The 22,625-nt window shown below is 42.6% G+C and overlaps 2 protein-coding genes across 4 annotated transcripts in view; one reads left to right on the top strand and one right to left on the bottom strand.

Moving 5' to 3' along the window:
* Window positions 1-4,904: 4,904 nt before the first annotated feature.
* Window positions 4,905-22,572, bottom strand: EIF4EBP2 (eukaryotic translation initiation factor 4E binding protein 2). 2 transcript variants are annotated; one of them, XM_030570538.1, is made up of 3 exons: window positions 22,340-22,572; window positions 9,184-9,360; window positions 4,905-7,662 (listed from the first exon to the last, which is right to left on the bottom strand). In XM_030570538.1, exons 1-3 carry the CDS (start codon window positions 22,476-22,478, stop codon window positions 7,631-7,633), a joined length of 348 nt encoding a protein of 115 aa, XP_030426398.1. In that variant the 5' UTR covers window positions 22,479-22,572; the 3' UTR covers window positions 4,905-7,630. The 2 variants fall into 2 exon arrangements, with proteins under 2 accessions (XP_030426398.1, XP_030426397.1); XM_030570537.1 differs by lacking the exon at window positions 4,905-7,662 and adding an exon at window positions 7,738-7,950 and having other exon boundaries at window positions 22,340-22,502.
* LRRC20 (leucine rich repeat containing 20) overlaps window positions 21,811-22,625 on the top strand; it is a 203,836-nt gene continuing 203,021 nt past the window's right edge. The window contains exon 1 of one of the 2 annotated variants that reach the window (XM_030570532.1): window positions 21,811-21,977. The gene's annotated coding sequence lies outside the window, so the exon portion shown is untranslated. Of the gene's footprint in view, window positions 21,978-22,428; window positions 22,512-22,625 lie in introns of those variants that run through there. The other variant, XM_030570536.1, reaches the window with a different exon arrangement.

Raw genomic sequence — 22,625 nt, 5'->3', positions numbered from 1 at the left:
AAAATATATTTATTTTTATATATTTGTGTGTGTTATGAACATCCACCTACACACATTTATATTTGCACACTCTGCTCCTACCCCCCCCAGTGGAGATTTCTCACTTAACGAATAGCTGACCAATTTTGACAGATAACTATCAAAGTATATTTCTCAACCTGCCAACACTGTATGTGGGATTAAGTTATAATGACAGAGGCAAAGTTCAAGCATCTTAAAATAATGTTGTGTAATAAGTATTTCATTCTATAATCTCAATTTTATTATTTGGAATTTCTTAGATCAATTTACAAGAACAAAAGAAAAAACACCCCCCGTGCTCATGTGGAATGAGGAGTGAATTTAGTCTGAAGTAAGGGGCAATTTGAGAGGTGTGCTGCTGAGTTTTACAAGAGTCCCCACATATACTACGTCACTCCCTCCTCACCAGAAGGCATTACAAAACCTCCAGCATGAGTTCAGAGGAAGGGACTGTTTCCCCCAGATGGACAACTAGGGGAAAGAACAAACAGAAGATGGTCACTGAAAACTAGATGCTGCAACACTCTGAGTGAAACATCCATATAGAAATCAGTTATCAAAAAAAGAGACAAGCCCTGCATCTTTGATGCCAAATGAGTGCCACTACAAAACTAAATTTGAGTTTAGATCATGGGAAAATAATGATTTGTCATAAAGTGGCATTTTTCAAATTTAGCCGGGGCAGTATTATTAACAGAGAACAAGCACTAGGAGTTGTGGAAGAGAAATGTTAGCTCTGAAAGGGAAGGTGCAATGGAAGGAGAGTGGTGATGAACAGCAATCTCCAGACAGGAGCCCCTCCCCACCCCCCCCAGGCTGATTTACATCAACAAGACCACCATCAAATTTTTGAGGTAGGGGAGGGAAAGTTACCAGTTAAAATTTACAAGGTAAATAGTTCAGAAATACAAGCGAAAAATTAAATTAAAAACACACAGAATGGCACTGTCCCTACAAAGATGCAGTACCTCTTTCTTTAGCTAAGAAAGAGTGGTTAACACTTTCTCAACCAGATGTTTGGATATTGTTGTGTGTCTTGGTGACTGGATTCTGAATGTCAACAAAAAGCCCATGTGTCCTGGGGTCATGTAGGTTTCCTAGATATGAATATAAAGACCAGGAAAAATTAAACAAGACAAAGACAATTATGAGGAATGTGTTTTCCTTAAGGATAGAGTCAATTCCAAGTGCAAGATGATAGTGGCCTAGGGAGGATCACAGTGCCCTCTGATGGCAAAACTGGTGAACTTAAAGTACTATACCACAAGGAACTCACATGCAAGAATTACATTTTGTCTTTTCAATAGCATGGAAACAAGCCCAGCGCTGCTGACTCTAAATGATGGAACTTGAATGCAAATGGTCAATGTACCAAAAATTTGGGATTTTTTCAGTTCACAGACCGCTAGGGAGGGAAGAAGGAAAGATGAGCTGTGCGCCATGCCACCTGGCACATTTTCTGTTCATGGTGGAAATGATGAGATGTTTAACAGCCAATAGACATGACAGACACACATAAGGCAGAATGCAGGAAAGTGCTGTGCAAGCTTCCCACACATCTGCTAATACACCTGATTTATAATAAGAATAAATGTGTGACCAATAGCACTTCTGGCCGCTTCCCAGCACATACTTCCAGTCATACATAGTGCAGAAGCCCAAAACAGCCACCAGGCATAGGGTTGATACCAACAACTCATTTCATTTGAAAACTAAACCACATTTGACTCCTAATATCTAGAGATGAAAGGAGAATGCTCATTGCAAAATAGACACCCACTGGGCAGGGTGTAACTGGAAGCTATTTTATCCTTCCCTCCTCTCCCCAAGGTCAGTTTCAGAGGACTGGCACAAAGGTCCAGAGGAGAATTACTGACTACAAAGGCTGAACAATAAGATGATTAAGCAGAGTTAGTTCAAAATGGAAGTATGCATTAGGATTGTCACAAAGGTGTTCAGTTGCCGATACCAAAGCTTAAAAAGGAAACCACCGCTTTTTAAAAGCTTTGTACACTCTGGACACTTGTGACGAAGGCTTATTGGTAACCGTCTTGTAGCTCTTGGCACTGTAATGCAGCTGACAAGTATTTCCAGAAGCGGACCTTTACTCAGGCACTTCAGTGGGGTTTCACACCAGCACAGTGATCGGTGCTGTGCAGGACAGGAGCCTGGGCTTTCATTAAAAGCATAAAACTCAAAATCAGGAAAAACTGACTGGTTAGATGGAAAATCAAGGTGAAATGACGGTCATTCTCAGATGTGTAGGTTCACTGCAGGTTTCCTTCTATATAGTACAAGTCACTATTATTCTACATCAATCAATGTCTTCTTACATAAGCTGTGATCCTTCTTTCAAGGCTCTGCATGCCTTCCTCAGAGCAAATATGCGGTGGGGAGGGAAGGAGAAATGAATTTAAACCTAATTAAGTCTAAAAAAGCAACACTGCATCTTTGAGTTCCCTGTCTTATTGCTCAGTTTAATTCATTTAAAAATGAAACCACAGTATTTAAGCCCCCTCAAGACAAAAATCAGCATGGAGGACCAAACCAAAGCTAATGGGAAAACTGGTCATGCCAGCTAGGACAGTGGGTCATTTGAGAAGCAAGAAGTTTTTTTTGTTTTGTTTTGAAATGTGTGATTTTTCTCAAGGCAAGGAGTGCTTAGGGGCAGGGCTTCCTCTAGGAATGGTGCTGCTGAGGAACAATGCCACAATGGAAAGGCTAATGAAACCAAGGCAGACATCATCTTATAGCATTTTCTATCACCATCCACCCTGTGTGCCCACAGCAGTACTGGTGGGAAGGATGCCGTAACAGTACATCCATCTCCATCTTGTGTTTGTTTGTTTTTTTTAAATATGTCAGAACTTGACACTCATGGAAGGGAGACTAAGAGCCCTAGCTACAGCCAGGCACAGAGTGAGACTGTTAGTTTGCCTTCAGGCACCTCTGCTGATATTCCCCCCTCAGTAGTTTCATCCTGTCTCTCCCCTGAGCAGCAGCCACCCTCATCCCAGACTGGTCTAGTCTATGCTGGGCAAGTTTTCCCAAAAAGGGTAACTGGTTTTAAAACTAGTTCAGCTAACCAATTCTGAAACCCGTTGGAGCCATAGGGTAGACCAGGCCCCAGACAATTTGAACTGTTCACTGAACTGTTTAAAAAAAAAAAAAAAGTGCATTCTGCAGGTTGTGAAATTAATTTAGTAAAAATGGTTCAGGGCACCTGGAGCCTGGTCTACAGGACAGCTCCAGCCAAAGTGACAACTGGTTGGAATTCCCTTAGCATAAACCAAGCTACAGGGTTGCGGTTTTATGAAGTGGAGTAGTAGGAATTAGGATAAACCTGCTAGATTCATTTTAATTTATGGTCAGAGATAGAATCTGAACCCAGGTCCCTAAAAGTGAACAGGTTCCTGCACTAGCCCTGTGCATCATCCAGGCTCTATGTTTTAATGGTTAAAAATAAGGATTAAAGCTGGGCACATTAGGTATGGGGGAAGCTGTTTCCCAAGCTCCGAGCTAGTCCCAAGGCACAAGTTAGAGCAGTTTAAGGGCTACTCTAACTTGTTTTAGCTGCCAAGGGGCCAATTCAATAGCCAAGGGTTGCCTTAACCTTGTCCCCTGTGCTGAATGCAAGGAGCCGGGGGAGTGTAAGAACTGCTATGGTGGCTCTGCACCACCCAAGGACCTCACTATGCACAGAGAATCCTGCAGCAGCCTAAAACTGGTTAAAAAGGGCACTGATGGGGTGAGACAAAGCAGCCCTAATGCAGGGAAAGATCTGACTTGTAATGTCTGGGACACAAAAATTTAAGTGCAAAATTTAGGTTTAATGAAATAAAGAATTTACAAAACTGAACATTTTATTATCATCGTCCCTTCATTTTTAACAAACAGAGCATTTAGGTTGGATTTAAGTGTTACCCTGCAGTTGTGGTGCTTAATAAGTACCTGAATATTGTCATTGTCCACTTTCACTGGAGAAAGTAAGTAAGGAAGTGTTATTTAATCCTTCTCATAACACAACAACTAGGGGTCATGGTTGTGCCATGGGGAAATGCTGTTATCCCTATTTTCCAGATGGGAAACTAAAGCACAGAGACACTAAGGGCTTGGCTACACTGGAGAGTTGCAGCGCTGGTGGTGGGTTTACAGCGCTGCAACTTAGTAACAGTCCACACCTGCAAGGCACATCCAGCGCTGCAACTCCCTGGCTGCAGCGCTGGCTGTACACCTGGTCTGCTTGGGGTGTAAGGATTGCAGCGTTGGTGATGCAGCGCTGCTCATCAAGTGTGGCAACCAAAAGCGCTGTTATTGGCCTCCAGGGTATTAGGAGGTATCCAGAATGCCTGCTCACAACAAACAGGAAGAATGGCTGAACTCCGAGTTTCCCCAGCTGCTTGTCTAAAAAACAAACACAGCTGCTGTTTGCTCTAGCCAGTGAGTGGAAGCAGGCAGGGGAATTGCTTTGGAAGGTTCACAGCTGTTTGCTTGAAGAGAGAATTCACATGGCAGAGGGGGAGCGGGGGTCCATGTTGAGCAGCTGCTTATGTGGTCTGAAGGCTATTTAGGAGTGCATAATTTGCATTTAGTGAATAAGAGAGGGGTGGGAGAAGGGCTCGAAACTTTTAAATTGATTGCAGGTTGGTGATGTGTATGTTCTAGTCCTTAGAACTTGCAGCAGGGAGCTGAAAGATCCAAATCTCCACTCTCTCTCCCCCACGTTCCCCCTCACCTCCCTCTTTTGAAAAGCACGTTGCAGCCACTTGAACGCTGGGATAGCTGCCCACAATACACCACTCCCAACAGCACTGCAAATGTGGCCACACTGCAGCGCTGGTAGCGTTCAGTGTGGCCACACTGCAGCGCTTTCCCTACACAGCTGTACGAAGACAGCTGTAACTCCCAACTGTAAGTGTAGCCATACCCTTAGTGATTTGATCAAGGTCACACAGGAATGTGTGAATCAAGTGCCTGAAACAAACCCCAGATTTTCCTAATCCTACTCCAATGCCTCAACCACCAGATGATCTTTCCTCTCTGGATGCTTGTTTCTTGCCTTGGGTATTTAAAAAAAAAATACATCTCAAGTCGACAAAAGTCAGAATGATTTCTCTGGCTGACAGCTAAGAGGACTGTTGCATAATGGAAGCTCTTGCTGCACTGTACACTTAGGGATAAATTTTCAGTGTTGCAACAGGATTTTAGCGGCACAATTCTTGTAATAAAAGAGTCAAATAGCTGAACACCTGTGCAGTGCTTTGAAAAGCTGAGAAGTTACGAACAAAACAAAATGTATTACTATGATGAGAAAAGTGACTAATAATACCTTGTCACTGCTCATTTCTTCTTCTTGTTTCTCTCAAATCAACTCTGCTTAGTTCACTGACAAACCCGAGTTTTTACTATTATCAGCACTACAGAGCAAATCTGGATTCTGTTCTGCCTTATCAACAAAACTGCCTGCTAAATTCCAGAAACTATTGTTAGTGATGATGCATGAAGCAGAATGGGGAAGGAAAAATAAAAAAAGTCAGTGTTTCCTACATGAGGCAGAACTTGCAGTGTACTTTAGAAATATCTGAACTGAACAAATTGGATCTGGGAGACACAAAGTACAACTGAGCTTTCTATCCTTCATACTAAACAAATTAAACATAGGTGGAATAATGCCAGAGAATAAATACAGGACATAGAGGTGTAGTTTTAGTCACATTTCTGGCCATCACCAAGCTTTAAGGAGACACTGCATTTCCCAGATACACTAAAAAGTCTATTCCTGAGAGATCAAACATTACAAAGGATTTTTGTTCCTGTGTTATTCACATTTTGAAGGGAAGAGGGAAAAATGAGTTTTTTCAGGAAACCTTCCTTCCCCAAAGTAGTATTTTACCAGGAAAGTGTCCCTTTTGCATACCAAAAGAGAAAACAGGGTCTTTTCCAATTTATAACTAAGCTGTGAAAATTTCTGACTCATATGTCAGATACAGTCTCCCAGCAAGTGGGGCAATGGGAAACAAGTCCAGCTACAGTTTGAGCGATGCCCTCAGCAAGTAAATCAAACCCATTAAGAACTTTCAAGTGGCAAGGCCAGACAAGAATTGGCCAGAAGCACCACACTCTTGTCAAAATCCACACTAGTCCACCTAATCCCTTTGGCAAGATATGGACAGGAGCAAAACTGGACAGTATGGAACCAAAAAATGACCCGTACAGGCAAATGTTCAATTTTACAAGTCAGCCAATATACACGCCAGCAGTGAACATAAAAGTTAACAACAAAGGATCTTGGAGGAAAAGTAATAGAGCCAGTGATTGAAAGGAGCACAATGAACTATGAATGGAAGGATGGTATAAGATGAGAAGCAAACCCACTGTTCCTCAGAGAGTGCTTATTGACATTCACTTTTTCCCTTCTGATGGGAAGTCTTAAAATTGAAATGATAAACATTTAACAAGTGTATTAATTAAAACTGTTAGTGGGGAAAAACACTTCCCCTAATGCAAGAGAGATGGGGGATGTTGGAAATTAACCATTACTGCAGTACCTTCAATATAACAGTCTACAGTGAGACCAGCAAAAAATCAGAAGAAACTAACAAGGGCAAAAGGGCAAAATGGAGGAAGTCCTGAGGATAATATAAGATACCCCTCCCCCATATCCTAGAAAAAAAAAAGTTTTGATTTAGCATTCAAAGTACTCAGGGAACAAAGGGTTAAGTTTCTGAAAGTGAGAAGTTTTGGATGGCATTCCTTTGGGATGGAAAGAAAGGAAGAGGAATCAGCAGTATAATGAACTGACAGCTTCCTCTAAATACACATAACATTAAGAAGTATTATCAAAAAGAAGTCTGTCAGAGGGTTGGAAACCAAGGAGGTACAAGAGCAAATGAATTAAGGTTATGCATCTCCAGAAGAGAGAACATGTTATATTGCAGGGCACACAGTCATGGAGAAAGGTGACAAGTGGGACTATTACCCAGGTTCCCCCAGAGTTACTCAAGTGAGTGCTCTGCCCACTGAGGAAAACGAACTCAGACTGAGCAGAGACTCTTATCTGTTCTCCCACTATTCCTTGCGGTTTCTAAAATGCGAGTGATTGAAAGTATTGGAGACACCATATTACAACTGGTTACTTGCTGTGCAAACATAAGCCCTTTGTGAGCTGGGATCAGGCTGAAGGGAGGGGAACACAGAAAAAGCCATCTCCACTTAGCATAAATCCACCAGTCCCTGGCCCCTTTGCTGTTTGCAATAAATATCCAACTGGTGATGGAGGTATGTTCTCACTTGTGTATGGTTTGACAGGGTGCCTCTAAAGTGCGAGATGCCAAGGTTCCACTCGGAGTGTTCCTCAGCTCTGTATAATCTGACAAGGGCATCCATTCAGTCACAGAGCAGGGAGATGGGAATTAAAAAGTGGGGAAAGGAGCAGGACTGGGGAGCTAGATTCTTATCCTTTGGCACTTGCAAGATGAAGTGGGAAGTCTGATGGAGACTGCTGCGACCACCGCCTCTGCCACCTTTCAGTTACAGATCCGATTAGCAGAATCGAGTATGCACAGGTATCAGGGAATTTCTGCCTCTCCATGGTTATGCTCTGGGGTAATCAGATGTCCATCTCAAACTGAGCATCATCCCCTGGCAACAGAAAAAGGAGAGCTGCATTAGAGGGAGATCTCAGAAAGCCCTCAAGAGGAAAGACAATCCCTACATACCTCCCAACACTATTTCCTAACGTATCTTCTGGTAAATAATATAATGGTAGATTTCATTGCTATAATTAACCTTGCACAGCAGATAGGGCAAATCAGATAATTCATTATGGAAGAACATGCTCTTCTTGGGAGATGCTGCAATCACTTACAGTATGCATTAAGAACAGAGTGGACAGCCCTGTCTCAGTAATCATTGGTTTAAGTTGGCAGCCTTAAAAAAACAAAGAAAAATCACCAAAATGTCACAAATTTTTATCAATTTATTTTAGGTTTTTTATTTGTAAAAGGTCCTATGAAGATCAGTGACAGCCTTGACTTCAATGCAAAATGTCCTAGTTATTGCTAAATATTAATTAATGCATGTACAGTCCTATGAACACATAAAGAGCTATATTACTGCAAAATACACTTTGTCCTCCTGAAGTTATGAGCACTGACTCTTGCTACCCACATCTCATTAAGAAAAGAAAAGCAAAGAAAGCCACCCAGTGGCCCAATGTCTATGGGGAGATGTGATACAGCAGGAAACAGTTACCTGTTTAATCACATCCCTGTACACATAGGAGTCAAATGTGCTTTCTGTGTATTTTTTAAAAGCTGTTCTACCATGGCAAAAATGGCATGCACACTGACGCTCCCATCTACCTAAATGCTCCCTGCTTAAAAAAAAAACAAACAAAAAACCTGAACCAACAAACAAAACAACACATACCTCAGACAAAATTTTACCCAAAAGAGGGAGGAGTACCAAAACCTCTTTAAGTCCACTAGGGACTTCGCTATGGCTAACAGTTTTCTATGGAAGATGCTTAGGAGCAATGGATGGCAGTATAAAATCCTTACAGATATTAGGAATGTAAATATTGTTTAAACAGTTAACTGATTAAAGGGGGAGGGCCTGGGGTTTCTCTGGGCAGCAAGACGGGGCTGGGGCTGGTCAGCTAGCTGGCAGGGCGGGGTGAGACCGGGCGCAGCGTGTGGTGCTGCGCGGCCAGGGTCCGGCCAGCGCAGCCACAGTCTAGCCAGCGGTGCATGAATTAACTGTTAAGGTCAGTTAACCGGTAAGCCTAATGCTTACTGGTTAACCCGTTAACATTTTACATCCCTAACAGATATATAAAACCCTGTAAAGGTATTATTTCATATAACAGATTCAAGATACAAAGCTTCATGTGGAGCTCAGGGGAGGAGGAAAATGAAGCCATATTTAAGTTAAATATTTCTGAAACCAGACAAGTCTTTTTTGCTGTCCCTGAACTATTATGGAAAAAAAAATCACTCTGAGAAAGGAAACCTACATATTAAATTTCAGGCGGCAGATATTTATATATAATGAGTCCATCACCGTGATATCTGAGCATAAGATGTGCTAAAATCACAAATAAGGGAGCTATAAAGAAATTAACCAGAGTATCAACCACTACCATCACCCAGTCTCTCTTACCCATTGCAGTCTTCCTGTCATGATTGTTCAGATTGTTTATTTCCACTTTGGAATCCTCGACCATGGTACCAGGACTGGTGACTCCTGGAATATTTGGGAGATGGCATGGTGGGGTCTGAGCCATGGGGGAATTGCGGCGATCTAACAGAAACTTACGGTCATAGATGATTCGGGTACCTATCATACAGTCAGACAAAAGGAGAAAAATCAGCATCTACGAATCCATACAGAATGTGTATTGATAATGATGTGTCAATGTGAGCAGGGTTCAGACAAAAGAGGCACTTGGAGTCCCATTCCCAGGCTGGTACAATGAAAAGCAGCATTTGGGCTTGGGAGATATATCAACTCCAATCACTTCCTGATGCCCTATTTACAGAATGGCACTGCCTTTTACCTTAGTTCAAAGACCTGTTTTTCCCACTCCTGCAATCCTAAAGAGGCACTGATTAAATGCATGTCACCAGACCATATAGGAAAGAAACCCCAATACCCTACATGCCGATGCTCTCAAGTCAGAACAATGTCCAGCACTGGAGAATCCACCCTTGAGCCAACTCATGGTGCTCTCAAAATGAGAGAATATAAAAAAGGCTTAGCTTGAAACTAGTCCTATTTCATAACAACTCTCTTCCCCACTCCACATTTCAGTCTTTTTCTGTTACCTAAGGAAGTAATAAAGGGGAGAAACTGCTGGGCAACTTCATTTCAAACTGTTCAGCGTTCTCACAAACTGTACAACAAACATCAACATTCCCTATGTCCCCAAATACCTTATAAACACCAAATAAACGTAATTAGACTTGCTCCAGTTTAACATTATAGATACAACAAAGTCCAAAACCAGACTTATTGACCGTCCTTAACTTTTACGTTTTTGTTGTTGTTAATGCAGTGTTTGTGAAAGGAAACTGACAGCTCCGGACATTGAAGTCTTCTATTTATCCACAGTATAGGATGACATGGACAGGATAATGCAAGTTTCCTCTCCCAAGTGCTTCCAGTGTAAGCTGGTGGGACTTCTAGGGGGTGAGGGGAAAGGATAATAGTATCTAGTTGTACAATGACATACTATTTGTCACCCTTGCTGGCCTCTATATCCATGAGCACCAATCGTGGTGACCGTTTTTGTGATATGGGCTGCTGCCCACTAGTACTATTACCTGTGCTGAGCCCATTTAGAAAGGATCCAGTGAGTGAGAGGGGATGGGGAGTAGGACTCTATGCCAAAAATGGCATTACCTGTTTCCAACTAACAGATAACCGAGAAGAAAATTATCTTGGGGGCTTATGGATCAATGTCCAAACACCAACAGCATAAGATGGGTACTAGCTGGTGTTGGCTACAGACCACCAAATCACACTAGGGAACTGGAGGACCACTTCCTTATGCACCTTTCTACAATGTGTAGGAAAAGAACCTGTTTGTGACGTGTTACCCTCCACTCCAGGGTGCCACCTGATGTACTCGAGTTTCACTGAAACTGGCTGTTCCACCAGCCTGGGCTCCCTCACCCTGTCCTGCTATGCCAGGCCCTCAAGCTGCCTCCAACACACACACAGATAGGGACATGCCCAGCTGCAGAAAGACACAGACACTGAAATCAGCTCTGCATGGGAAGAATCAGCTAGGGGATTGCCCGATACTCAAATGCACACCATCTCTAGGGTGCAAACCCAAATATGTATTGTCCTGTGCTGCACAGAGAACTGTACAGCGTAAGCCCATGAAAACCGCCCACACTCTCAATGTGGAGGAAGATATGCACAGCTTTTTGCCCTCCAGTTATGAATTGCAAAAACTGGTTTAGAGAAAACAAGTTTATTAACTACAAAAGATATATTTTAAGTGATTATAAAGAGATAGCAAACAGATCAAAGCAGATTACTGAGCAAATAAAGCAAACATGCAAACTAAGCTTAGTACACTAAAGAAACTGTCTACAAGTCTACAACTGTCTACATGCGTCTGACGAAGTGGGTATTCACCCACGAAAGCTTATGCTCCAATACGTCTGTTAGTCTATAAGGTGCCACAAGACTCTTTGTTGCTTTTTACAGATCCAGACTAACACGGCTACCCCTCTGATACTGTCTACAAGCAGTAATCTCTCACTCTAAATATTGCTTTAAGCAGGTTGCAGAATTTCTTGAAGACAAACTGCTCTTGCTTGCAGCTTAGAACTCCAGATATTCCTTTCACAGGCCAGGCACCTTCTTCCTTGGGTCCAGTCCCTTCTTCCCCAGATCAGTCATAGGTGTTTTTAGCCATCATCTAGGGCAGTGATTCAGTGAAGAAGTGACCTTGATTAACTCACTCCCCTTAAATAGGATTTATATATGGCGGGAATCCTTTGTTTCTCAGTTTGATCCCAACTCACTACTAGTGGAAAAATACTAGCAGTCCAAAATGGAGTCCAGTACCAATTGACATGATCCTGCAGTGTCAAAGCAGCCATAAATCCTCAGGAAGAAGTCCCAGGAAGGTGGGAGATTAGCATCTTCAAAGTCCTATTGTTCTCCCTTATGGCCCATTGACTAACTAGCCAGACTGACGGCATTCTCTCTGGCGGGCGTTCCTCAGGTACAAACCCACTTATAATTGTTACATACTCAATATTCCTAATTTCAGATACATAAATGACACATGCTTACAAATAGATAATCATATTCAGTAAATCATAACCTTTCCAGTGATACCACACATCAGTGGTTTACAAACTGCAGGTCGCAACCCAGTAATGGGTCACGGAATGTAAGGCACTGGGTCACATTCGCTTTGGTCAGCACCGTCGACCAGGCCATTAAAAGTCCCGTGGGTGATGCTGCCCGGCTAAGGCAGGCTAGTCCCTACCTGTCCAGACACCGCGCTGCAACCCAGAAGCAGCAAGCAGCAGTTCTGGCTCTTAGCTGGGGGGGCACGGTGCTCTATGCACTGCCCCAGCCCTGAGCACCAGCTCTGCACTCCCATTGGCTGGAAACTGGCAGAAAGGCAGACAGGCAGAAAACTTGCCTTAGCACCCCTGCTGTGCCGCTGACTGGGAGTCACCCAAGGTAACTCCACTCCCCAATATCCTGCCCTAAGCCCCCTCAAACCCAGAGCCCCTTCCTGCACCCCAAACCTCTCATCCCCATCCCAGAGCCTGCACCCCCAGCCCAGAGCCCTGCCTCCCTCCTGCACCCTAACCCCCTGGCCAGAGCCCCCTCCCATATACTGAACCCCTCATTCCTGGCCCCACCCCACAGCCCTCACCACCACAACCCAACCCTCTCCCCAGCTCTGAGCCCCTCCCACATCCCAACCCCCTCATCCCCAGCTCCATTGGGTCACGGGCATCAACAATTTTCTTCAATTGGGTTGCCAGAAAAAAAAAGTTTGAAAACCACTGCCTCACAAGACCCATCTTGCATAAAACATCTTAATTATGGCATATTCATATCATAACAATATATCTATTAAGAATATGGGACATAGCATCACACTGGGTCATTGATCATTGGGTACTTCATGTGACATGTGGGGGGGTCTCCCGCTGCCAGTACTAAAACATCTTTGGAATTTCTAAACATTATAGATGGCAATTTCCTAACTCAAAAAGTGTTGCAGCCAAGATGGGGGAATTCTGTATTAGACCCTGTCCTAACAGATAAAAAGGAACCAATCACATAATTAAAAGTTAATGGTAGCTTAGGTACAAGTGACCATGACTTGATCACATTCATAATGCACAAATACAACAAAGTCCTGCACACACAGTGCTTCAATAAGGCCAATTTTACAAAGCTGAAAATAATTATGAGCCAAATCAACTGTGAGGAGTAATTTAATCAGAAAAATGTTAATATAAATGGGAATCATGTAACACCACCATACTTGCTGCCCAAAAAAGCTACAATCCCACAACTGAGGAATCCCACAAAAACGACCTAGTTTAAAGAGGAAGCAAAGATAGCTGTAAAAAAAACAACAACAAATGGAAGAAAGTGGAAGCTGATGGTAATGAATATAAATCAGAAATTAGGAATAGTGGAAAACTAATAAGGGAAGCCAAGGGACACAAAGAGAAATCTATGGTCAACAGATTTAAGGACAATAAGGAGTTTCATACATATATTAGGAACAAAAAGAATACTGACAATGTTACTGGCCCATTACTAGGTGGAAATGATAGAATTATCAATAATAATGCAGAAAAGGCAGAAGTGTTGAAGTATTTCTGCTTTGTATTTGGGGAAAAACAGATGATGCAGTCTCATAATATGGTGCTAATGCTCTTTCCATTCCACTAGTATCTCTGGATAATGTTAAACAGAAGCTAGACAGGTCCAGATAACCAGCATCCAGGAGTTTTGAAAGAGCTGGCTGAGGAGCTCGCTGAACTGTTAATGTTGAGTTTCAAGAAGTCTTGGAGCAATGGACAAGTCCCAGTAGACTGGAAGAAAGCTAATGTTGTGCTAATTTTTAAAAAAGGGTAAATGGGATGATCCAGGTAATTATAGACCCGTCAACATGACATTGGTCCCAGGCAAGATATGGAACTTGATTAATAAAGAACTAAAGGAGGGTAATGTAATTAATAACCCGCAGCATGGGTTTATGGAAAAGAGATCCTGTCAAACTAGCTTGATATCTTTTTTTTGACGAGATTATAAATCTAGCTGATGATAGTGGCAGTACTCATGTCATATACTTGGACTTTTGTAAGCATTTGACTTGGTACCGCATAACATTTTGATTAAAAAAAGCTACAAAGATATAGAATTAACATGGCACACATTAAATGGATTAAAAGCTGGCTCACTGATAGGTTTCAAAATATAACTGTAAATGGGGAATTGTCATTGAGTGGATCCGTTTTCAGTGGGGTCCTGCAGGGATGGGTTCTTGGCTCTACAGTATACAACATCTTTATCAATGACCTGGAAGAAAACATGAAGTCACCACTGATAAAGTTTGCAGATGACATAAAAATTGGAGGAGTGGTAAATAATGAAGAGGACAGGTCATGGACTGAGTGATCCAGATCACTCAGTAAACTGGGCACAAGCAAACAATATGCATTTCAATATGGCTAAATAAAAGTCTCTACATCTGGGAAAAAGGGAGAAGGCCATACACACAGGATCGGGGACTATCCTGGGAAGCAGTGACTGAAAAAGATTTGGGGATTGGGGCAGATAATCAATTGAACATGAGCTCCCAGTGTGATGCTGTGGCCCAAAGAGCTAATGCAATCCTGGGATGCATAAACACAGGAATCTCAAGTAGAGGTAGAAAAGGTTATTTTACCTCTGTATTTGGCACTGGTATTACCACTGCATCCACTTCCAGTGCCCATAATTCAAGAAGGAGGTTGATAAATTGCAGAGGGTTCAGAGAAGAACCATGAGAATCAATTAAAGGATTAGAAAAACATGCCTTATAGTGATTGAGCTCCTTGAATCTATTTAGCTTTACAAATAGAAGGTTAAGGGATGACAGTCTATAAGTATTTACATGGGGAACAAATATTTAATGATTGGCTCTTCAATCTATCAGAGGAAGGTATAACACTATCCAAAGGCTGGAAGCTGAAGCTAGACAAATTCTGAAGGGAAATCAGACTGTTAAAAATGTAATTAACCACTGGAACAATGTACCAAGGCTGGTGGTTGATTCTCTATCACTGACAATTTTTAAAATCAAGATTGGCTGTTCTTCTAAAAGATCTGCTCTAGGAGTTATTTTGGGGAAGTTCTATGGCCTGTGCTACACAGTAAGTCAGACCTTAGAATCTATGCAGAAGATTACCAACGCATACATAGTAAAGGTCGGAGCTGTAGGGAAAGAAAGAAAACAATAGCTTCTGGAGATAGTGCATCCTTGTACATTAGAGTAAATGGGGATGTGTCTCAAGGATAACAAGTCTGGAAGCCAGGAAACCAGGCGGTGTGGAGTTAGGTTTGGTTTTTGTAAGTGTTGTACACAAAGGTAGACGAAAAGGAGAATGAGACTGAATAAGAATGAGCAAGAGCAGAGATATGATGGAGGGGTTAGAAGTGAAGAATATGAAGACCACATCATTACTGTTAAGTAGTATGTGATAGCACCAAGCAGCCCAAGTCATGGACAGGATCCCACAATGCTAGGAGCTGTACAAATACAGAACAAACAAAAAATCCCTGGCTCAAAGAGCTCAGTGCTGGATCCCAAGATTGAAGGTAGAGGTGGAGGGGATGGAACAAGAATTCATGGCAGATGATGTCAATTTTTCTTTCGAAAACAACAGTTAAGATCATAGGCTGAAAAGGAGGTACAGTAGGTGAGTGGGTTTGAAGAGACAGTCAAGGGTGAAGCAGTCATGAAGGCTGAGGGTATAGGAGTCAGAAAAGAAGAAAAGCTGTTTGGCATATTAAGCGATAGAGCCGGTGGCAAGGAGGATCTATCTGTAGTGGAGGATGTTAAACTGATCTCTGGATTTTCTTCAGAGGCACTCAGCAGCATGGGGAGAGGAACAGAGAAAGGGGGGAGGGGGAGAGTCCAATGCTGGAAACTGAGGAGTTGGACTGAGTGTCCAGGAAAGGAAACAAAGACCCTGGTGTGAAATAGAGAGAGGCCTTGAAAATGGAGCCCCTGAAGTTAAAGTAAAGTAATATCTGTGACGGAGAGGGGACAGCAGAGAAGTTGGAAGAAGTAAGAATAGCCATGATGGACTGGGATGAGAGAAGTTAAAGGAAGGGAGGCAGTGGTCACAGATAGAACAGATTAAACATCTTCGATTGCTCTGCTATGAAGAATGAACATATCATAGTTCAAACACCTACTGAGCTGCTGATAGTTCAAGGGAAGACAGCAACACTGATCAAAAGTTCAGTAATTAACTGGAACCTAGATACCTAGAGGCATCAGCACTGGGGAAAGCTGTTTAAATATCCCGCACTAAGATAAACTGGCATTTCCTGGGGCCCAGAGAAGAGTCCAACCCTCCCCCAGGCCTCTCCAAAAAATCAAGTTCAAGTAGATTCCTCTCACCTTTCTACCCCAAGTATCAAACATATTACTCGCACACTTCAGGATTCATTGTCTACACAGGCTTCCTGCTCTGGAAAGATCCTAGAGCCAATAGCAGGGCCTCACCTAGAGGTAAGAGTTTCAGACAGTCACCGGTTATATCCTGTGGATGCCTATTTAAAGAGGCAGAACACTCATTTCAGAGCAGAAACTACATTATCAGGATTGAAGATTTAAAATGCAAGGATTTCACTCCAAGATTAGAACTGCAGAAAGACAGAGAACACTATTTTTAATCTAAAGTGAAGCTACGATCAGAAAAGTCATCGTCATGTCCCACTTTTAGTCTTTATCAGGTGCTTCTATAATCAGATCTTTTCAGTTTCAAGTCAAAACAAGATTTTTCCAACTGCCAGTGGTGAAAGATCATCCTGGTGTACAAACAACCCAAGCTGTGTTCCACATCATCCCTCACTACCCAAGTTCTGGAACAGAACTAGACAGCCTGTTGGTGGAGGGAAAGGCAGAAAAGAAGGCACTTCTCTTGTGCAGCGCCACAGCTTTATTCCAGTGCTGACAAGAATAAACTTGGTTTTGACAGTACATGAAGCAGATGACTCAAAAGACATATGAGGAACATGAACACTATAGAACCATTTTGCAGTCCCTTTTCTGACCATTAAACAGTACAAAACAGACACAAAAGCAAACTAAGAAAAGGCATTTAAAATTATATGCACCAAGCTGTGATTCAGAGCAACAACTTGCAGCTTTGAGTGAATCAAGTGTGTTCCTTAGAAAAGTAAATGTTTAAATGGATCAAATACAACCTTCACGTTGCTAGTTTAAAACTAATCAGAGTTGCATGTTTAAGAGTTACACTCAGAATTTTTCTAGACAATGGGCCTCTCAGTCATTCCACACCTCAGGGAGGCATCAAACATCTTACCCATGGGCAGCTGTTTTGCAACAAGATATTTTGTATCATGTACAAAGATCTTTGTGTTTGAATTGCACAGCAACACTTGAAGTATTTTATTTTATCCTCCTTCCTCTCCCATCATACTAAAAGGAGCAATGGGTCCTGATCCTGATTAGGGCTTCTGGGTGATATTATTTAATATTTCATGTAGTACTAATAGGCTACCAGCTGAAATATTCTTCAGAAATTTTGCTACTTGGATTCAGGGGGCATTGGGAGTCCACAAAATATTTTCCTGCCTCAGTTCAAGAGGGGGAAAAAAAAAACAAAAAAAACAAACAAACTACCCAGTGCCTTAGTACTTCTCAAACTGTGGGTGTTGAGAGATAAGCAGTGATAAGCAGAAATAAAAAGCACACTTTGCAGCAAAGGAGCCTCCTGAAATAATAGCTCCAGGCAAGGGAGAAACATGAAACAGTAATTGCCACTGTCTAACAGAATGATGAAGATAGTCAAGGGCACTCTCCCAGAAACAGACAGGGCAGTTCACAGGGACCTCCACTCATTTTCTGAACAGGTAATTTTTAAGAGGATCCTTCACCAGGAGGACGGCACATGTAAAGGCGTCTCTGAATGTAAAAGAGCTAAACACTGGATCAATTCAAAACATTCCCAGAAACCTTCTACAGAAATAAGTTATTAAAGGCAGGACCCCCTCTTCCTTGTAACAATTTCTGTCAATGTGGGAAAACATCCAGTGTCCATGACAGGTGACAAGGTATAGTTGGTGGCTTTCAAATTAAAGCACTACCATGAACTCAAAAGGACAGACAACTGTTTTCAGAAAACTGAAGGGACTCTGTACAAATGGGAAGATCTAGCCTAGTTATAGCCTCTGCATCCTCATTCAGAATTCTGTGTTGCCTGCCTGTAGCTTCTACTGGCTCTTGCTGCTCCCTAAGCACCGAACTAGGATTCTGTTTTTTGTACATTCCCTGTCCCCTAGAGTTGTCCTCAGCCACACTCACAAATGCCAGTCTTCAATACTCTGTTCCTGAGGGCTCTGCACTAGCTCTTAATTTTCCAATATCTAGGATAAACTCTTACCTCTGTCACTTATGAAAAGGACACCATTAATATAAAAGTTAGTTTAAAAAATACAAATTTAACAGCAATTCTACACCTGTGAGAGCCCACCCCTCCCAACAGTAGAAGTTTTACAATCACATTTTTCTTTTAATATAAAAATATTGTGGGTCTTGCACAGCAGTGAGGACAGAGCAACAGGGAAACAGTTAAATAGACTGGTCAGAAAGTGCTGTCAGAATGTGCAAAGTTAATACTAAACATATAGATTTCCTTCAACCACTAACCTAAGTTATAGTGATTTTAGGGATTACTTACAACAACAATAAAAAAAACTCAGACAGATGTGGATATACATAGAGCATCTTTCTGTAAGGCACCAATTCTAAGGAGCAGGGAACTGGGAGTAGTTTGGTTCTATACCTGACTCTGCCACTTCTCTCTTATAAACCTGGGTAAGTTACTTAGCCTCATAAGAAAACTGAGGTCCTGTCTGTAAAATAGAGATAAATAATACAGTAGTATTTCCCATCTTTGTAATGTACTTTGAGATTCTTGGATAAAAGTTGTTTTAAGTGCAGAGTGATGGCGTTGTCCTCAACACGATATTTTTGACAACACAATTTAGTACTTGAGTAGACACTGCCAATTGTAAGACCTACAACAGAGATATCAGAGACAAAGCAGATCCAGATTAATTGCGGGCAGTGTAGTGTCAATGGGCTCAGGCTAGTGACATAAGTCCTTCATTTCCTTGAGTGATACATTTAAAGGGAGCCAGATGTAGCTACCACTGATTTATTCATAATCTTTATATTCAAATACTGTATTAAAATAAAACCATCAAGAACACTCTGGATGGAGGGAGGAAAATAAAATCTGAACTGTATGAAAAATAACTTAGCATTAGTACTGTTCAGTGTCCATGGATTTGACTGTAAAGTTTTAATGAAGTCTTAAATATTAACTATTACTATAAAAACGCTATTCAGCACATTAACTCAAACTTAACATTATTTCTTCTTTTAGTTTCCCAGAATGGATCAACAATTCTCATTCTGAACCACTCACTAAATTGTCACACCTACCACTGAACCAAGGGCATCATTCCATGTGGCTTGTTGCAGGAGCCACATGAGGTAGGAGGAGTTTTCTTCTATTTTTTTAATTCAAATATTTTAGGGTAGGGGAGTTCATTTTTGAGGTCCATCTCTGTTTCCCTCTCACTCCCACTTTGATTTAAACAAACATTTCTCTCCTCCCACCTTTTATTTTCATCATTCCCTTTCCCATTTCTTCTGTGCAGCTCTCCTCATATTTATTTAACAATGCCTCTTCCTTGCTGTGGGATTCTGGGATCTCCCTATGAAGACATTCTAAATGTTACTGTTGCCCTGAATATGCTAGGCTGAGAAGGTGGACCTTAGCTCCCTCTATAACCCCCTCAAGGTACAAGCAAGGACAGCTCTCCTCTGGACCCTAATCTCTGCAGCATCAAGCAGCCTTTGTACCTCTCTTACTCCTGTTTATAATATTCTGCAGAAGGAGCAACAAACAGATTCTGGTCAGTTTCATTCTGTCTGGGGATTGGTCCTGCTTTGAGCAGGGGGTTGGACTAGATGACCTCCTGAGGTCCCGTCCAACCCTGATATTCTATGATGCTTCTGGGCAGCAGCAGTACTAGTGTGACGCTCCCATGGGGTATTCTCACCCCCAGAATAATTTCTAAAATGTAGACTAATTAAGGAAAAATAGGAACAAAGTCCTGCAATCCTACCCTTAACACAATAGAACCCCACTGTAGACTAGTATAAGCCTGTGAGGTCAGGTACTCCAGTCCTTTACCTTCTCAAAAATTGTATCATTTTGTGAAGTTTTTAAAATCATCATCACTTGTGAATACTTTAAAGATTTGACACCACCAGCATGATACATTCTACAATGTCACACCAAGTAGGGAATTTCACAACCTACAGTACATTCAGAACAAGTATTTAGGTTCCATGCATTTATTAATATTTTATCCCTTTCATCCAGCTTCTTTATCACATTCTGCACATACTTCTAATTATATAGTTATTTTTCCTTCATTTACAGATTACCTTCAATGGCAAGCCCCCTCCTGACAACACAAAATACCGTAACAGAAGCAAGAACCCACTTAATACCTTAATAGCCAGAAAGACTTTAAAACACCTAATATGAGGGAAGAAGAAGTGCAATGATGGAAGTCCATTACACAGGAGGATGCAGCAATATTACACACACAGTAAAATGCACACACCACTAGAACTGTATTTGCTACTTTCTGGCAGCCACAGGAAAGTCACACTAATGTTTACATTTTTATAGCCATCTGCAAAGTGAGCAAGTGTAGTAGTCAAGAAAGTGGAGGATAGGCCTGCTTCTTTAGCAGATATCAACCACATACATACAAACCTACCCATGCCCAGCAGAGAAAAGTTATGGACACAAGAAAAACAGGAGAGCAATGATGTGGAATTCAAGTTTGCATAATTTGTAACAATGAAAGGGCAAACAACATCCAGTTTAAGAGGAATGGAAGCAATCCTGAGTCTAAAGTGAAGTGGAAATAAGAGGGTTGGGCTTTGGGAAAATTATACCGCAAAAAAAACCAGCAGGTTTTCAACCCTGAATATTTTTGTTTTAGTCCTGTTTGACCATAAGGAAAATTAGGATAGAGTGTTCCACTAATAATTTCTTTCCACATGTTTTACCACTGATCTAAGCCAGGAACAAGGGCACTATTTTTAAAGCAATCCTGAAAACTACTGTGAAATGACTGCTTGGCTGTTTAATAAAACAATTCTGCCCACTGAAATATCTGTGACTGCTTCCCCAAGAGCTCCCCCTCTGGGGAACAGAGTCAATACTTAGCTCAGGAATCCTGTCTCTATGCACGTCAGCTTCTACCGTTCATGCAATGTTCAAGTCATGTAACACATCATGCGATTTACTGTTAATCCATGTTTATTTGAGGTGGTGGGGAGGAATTATTTCATGAGTCAGGCTTGCCTTCTGGGAGATGACAAGGTTAAGCTTTAGTTTTTTAAATACAAATAGGATCTGTGGTGTGCCTATTTAGCAATTTTATTAATAAAATCAACAGGAACAGTAGGTATAACAATAGGTTAATGAAGGCCTTGTTATCCAAGAACAGACCTATATGGAGGTTGCTGTAGAGTCTACATCCGTGTTAGTCTGCAGTGTAAAGTTAGCACTTCCCTAAACTGAGCCCTCCATGCTGGCTGATGCATTTCTTTAGTCAGAGCTAAAAGAATCCCAGGCCCCCTTAATAATGGCCAGGGGCTGGCTCCACACTAGGGGCGTCCTGAGTTCTCGGTGCAGTTCATGTTTCTCTCCCTGCTGCAGCTGCCGGCGAATTCCCCTTAGTCGCCTTCTCCGATTGTGCAACAGTCACGGGCTTCTCCTAGACTCTTAGGCCTTGTTTACAAATATCTCACCGCAAGCCCCACACCAAAAAGGGAGAAGGAGCTTGGGGCCCAGTGCATCTGGCTCCAGACCCAGCATAAGCTCCTTCCCCCGCTCCATCCTTCCTTCCAAAATAAAAAACAAACATTACAAATACATACGGGGGGGGGGGGGAAGAGGAGAGAAGGGCCCTGTTCGTGCTGGAGTTTCTCCGCCCCCACCCCTTGTACAGAGATCTCTGGTGCATCTATTTTTCTTTGCTCCCCACCAAAGCCTCGGTTCTGTATAGCACTAGCCTATACCCTTTTGCTTTGAGGTCCCGGGGAACCCGACAGAAAAGAGGTAACCCTACCGCACAATCAGTAATAAACCTGAGTGCTTCAGAGAAAGTGGGGTCGCGCCTACTCCACATATGACTATCTTGACTGCACCCACTGTAGCATTAATTGCATGCGCTTCTCTGCAAATTCCCCTCTCCCATTTAATTGCACGCGCTTTCCACGCTCCCCCGCCCCCATTAAAACTGCCAGCTGTGTAACGTTAATTGCATATACTTTGCTGCCTCTCCATGCTCCCCCTCCCGTTAATTGCATGCACGTCTCCCCTCAGCGGGTTGCACCCAGCCCCGAGTGATTGCCTGCAGTGAGGACACTGGTGCGCGTACTGCTGGAGGCCTTGGCCTGGCCACAGGGGCAGCTCTTTACCTCCAGGAGTGGTAGAAAACAGGGTCCCCCCGGGCGTGGTGCAATAGTCATGAGGTAGCTGCGTGGCATCGCTGATGGGCACCGTCCTGGTGGGGATGGCCCGGCTCTGGCTGTGCTGGTGGCCGCCGGAGGAGGACATCTCCCTGCTCTATTGTCCCGGCTGCTGGGGGAGGTGGGTGGCTGGGGGGAGGGAAGGGGGCAGAGACGCTGAAGGAGGAGGTGGTGGAGGCGGCGGCGCTAGACTCACTCCGGGGGTGGGGGGAAGGGCAGCAGCCGCCTCTTCTCC

Source organism: Gopherus evgoodei, chromosome 7, assembly GCF_007399415.2.
Source record: "Gopherus evgoodei ecotype Sinaloan lineage chromosome 7, rGopEvg1_v1.p, whole genome shotgun sequence".
Lineage (NCBI taxonomy): Eukaryota > Metazoa > Chordata > Testudines > Testudinidae > Gopherus > Gopherus evgoodei.
The sequence above is the reverse complement of the archived record's forward strand: the minus strand, read 5'-3'. Positions and strand labels throughout refer to the sequence as shown.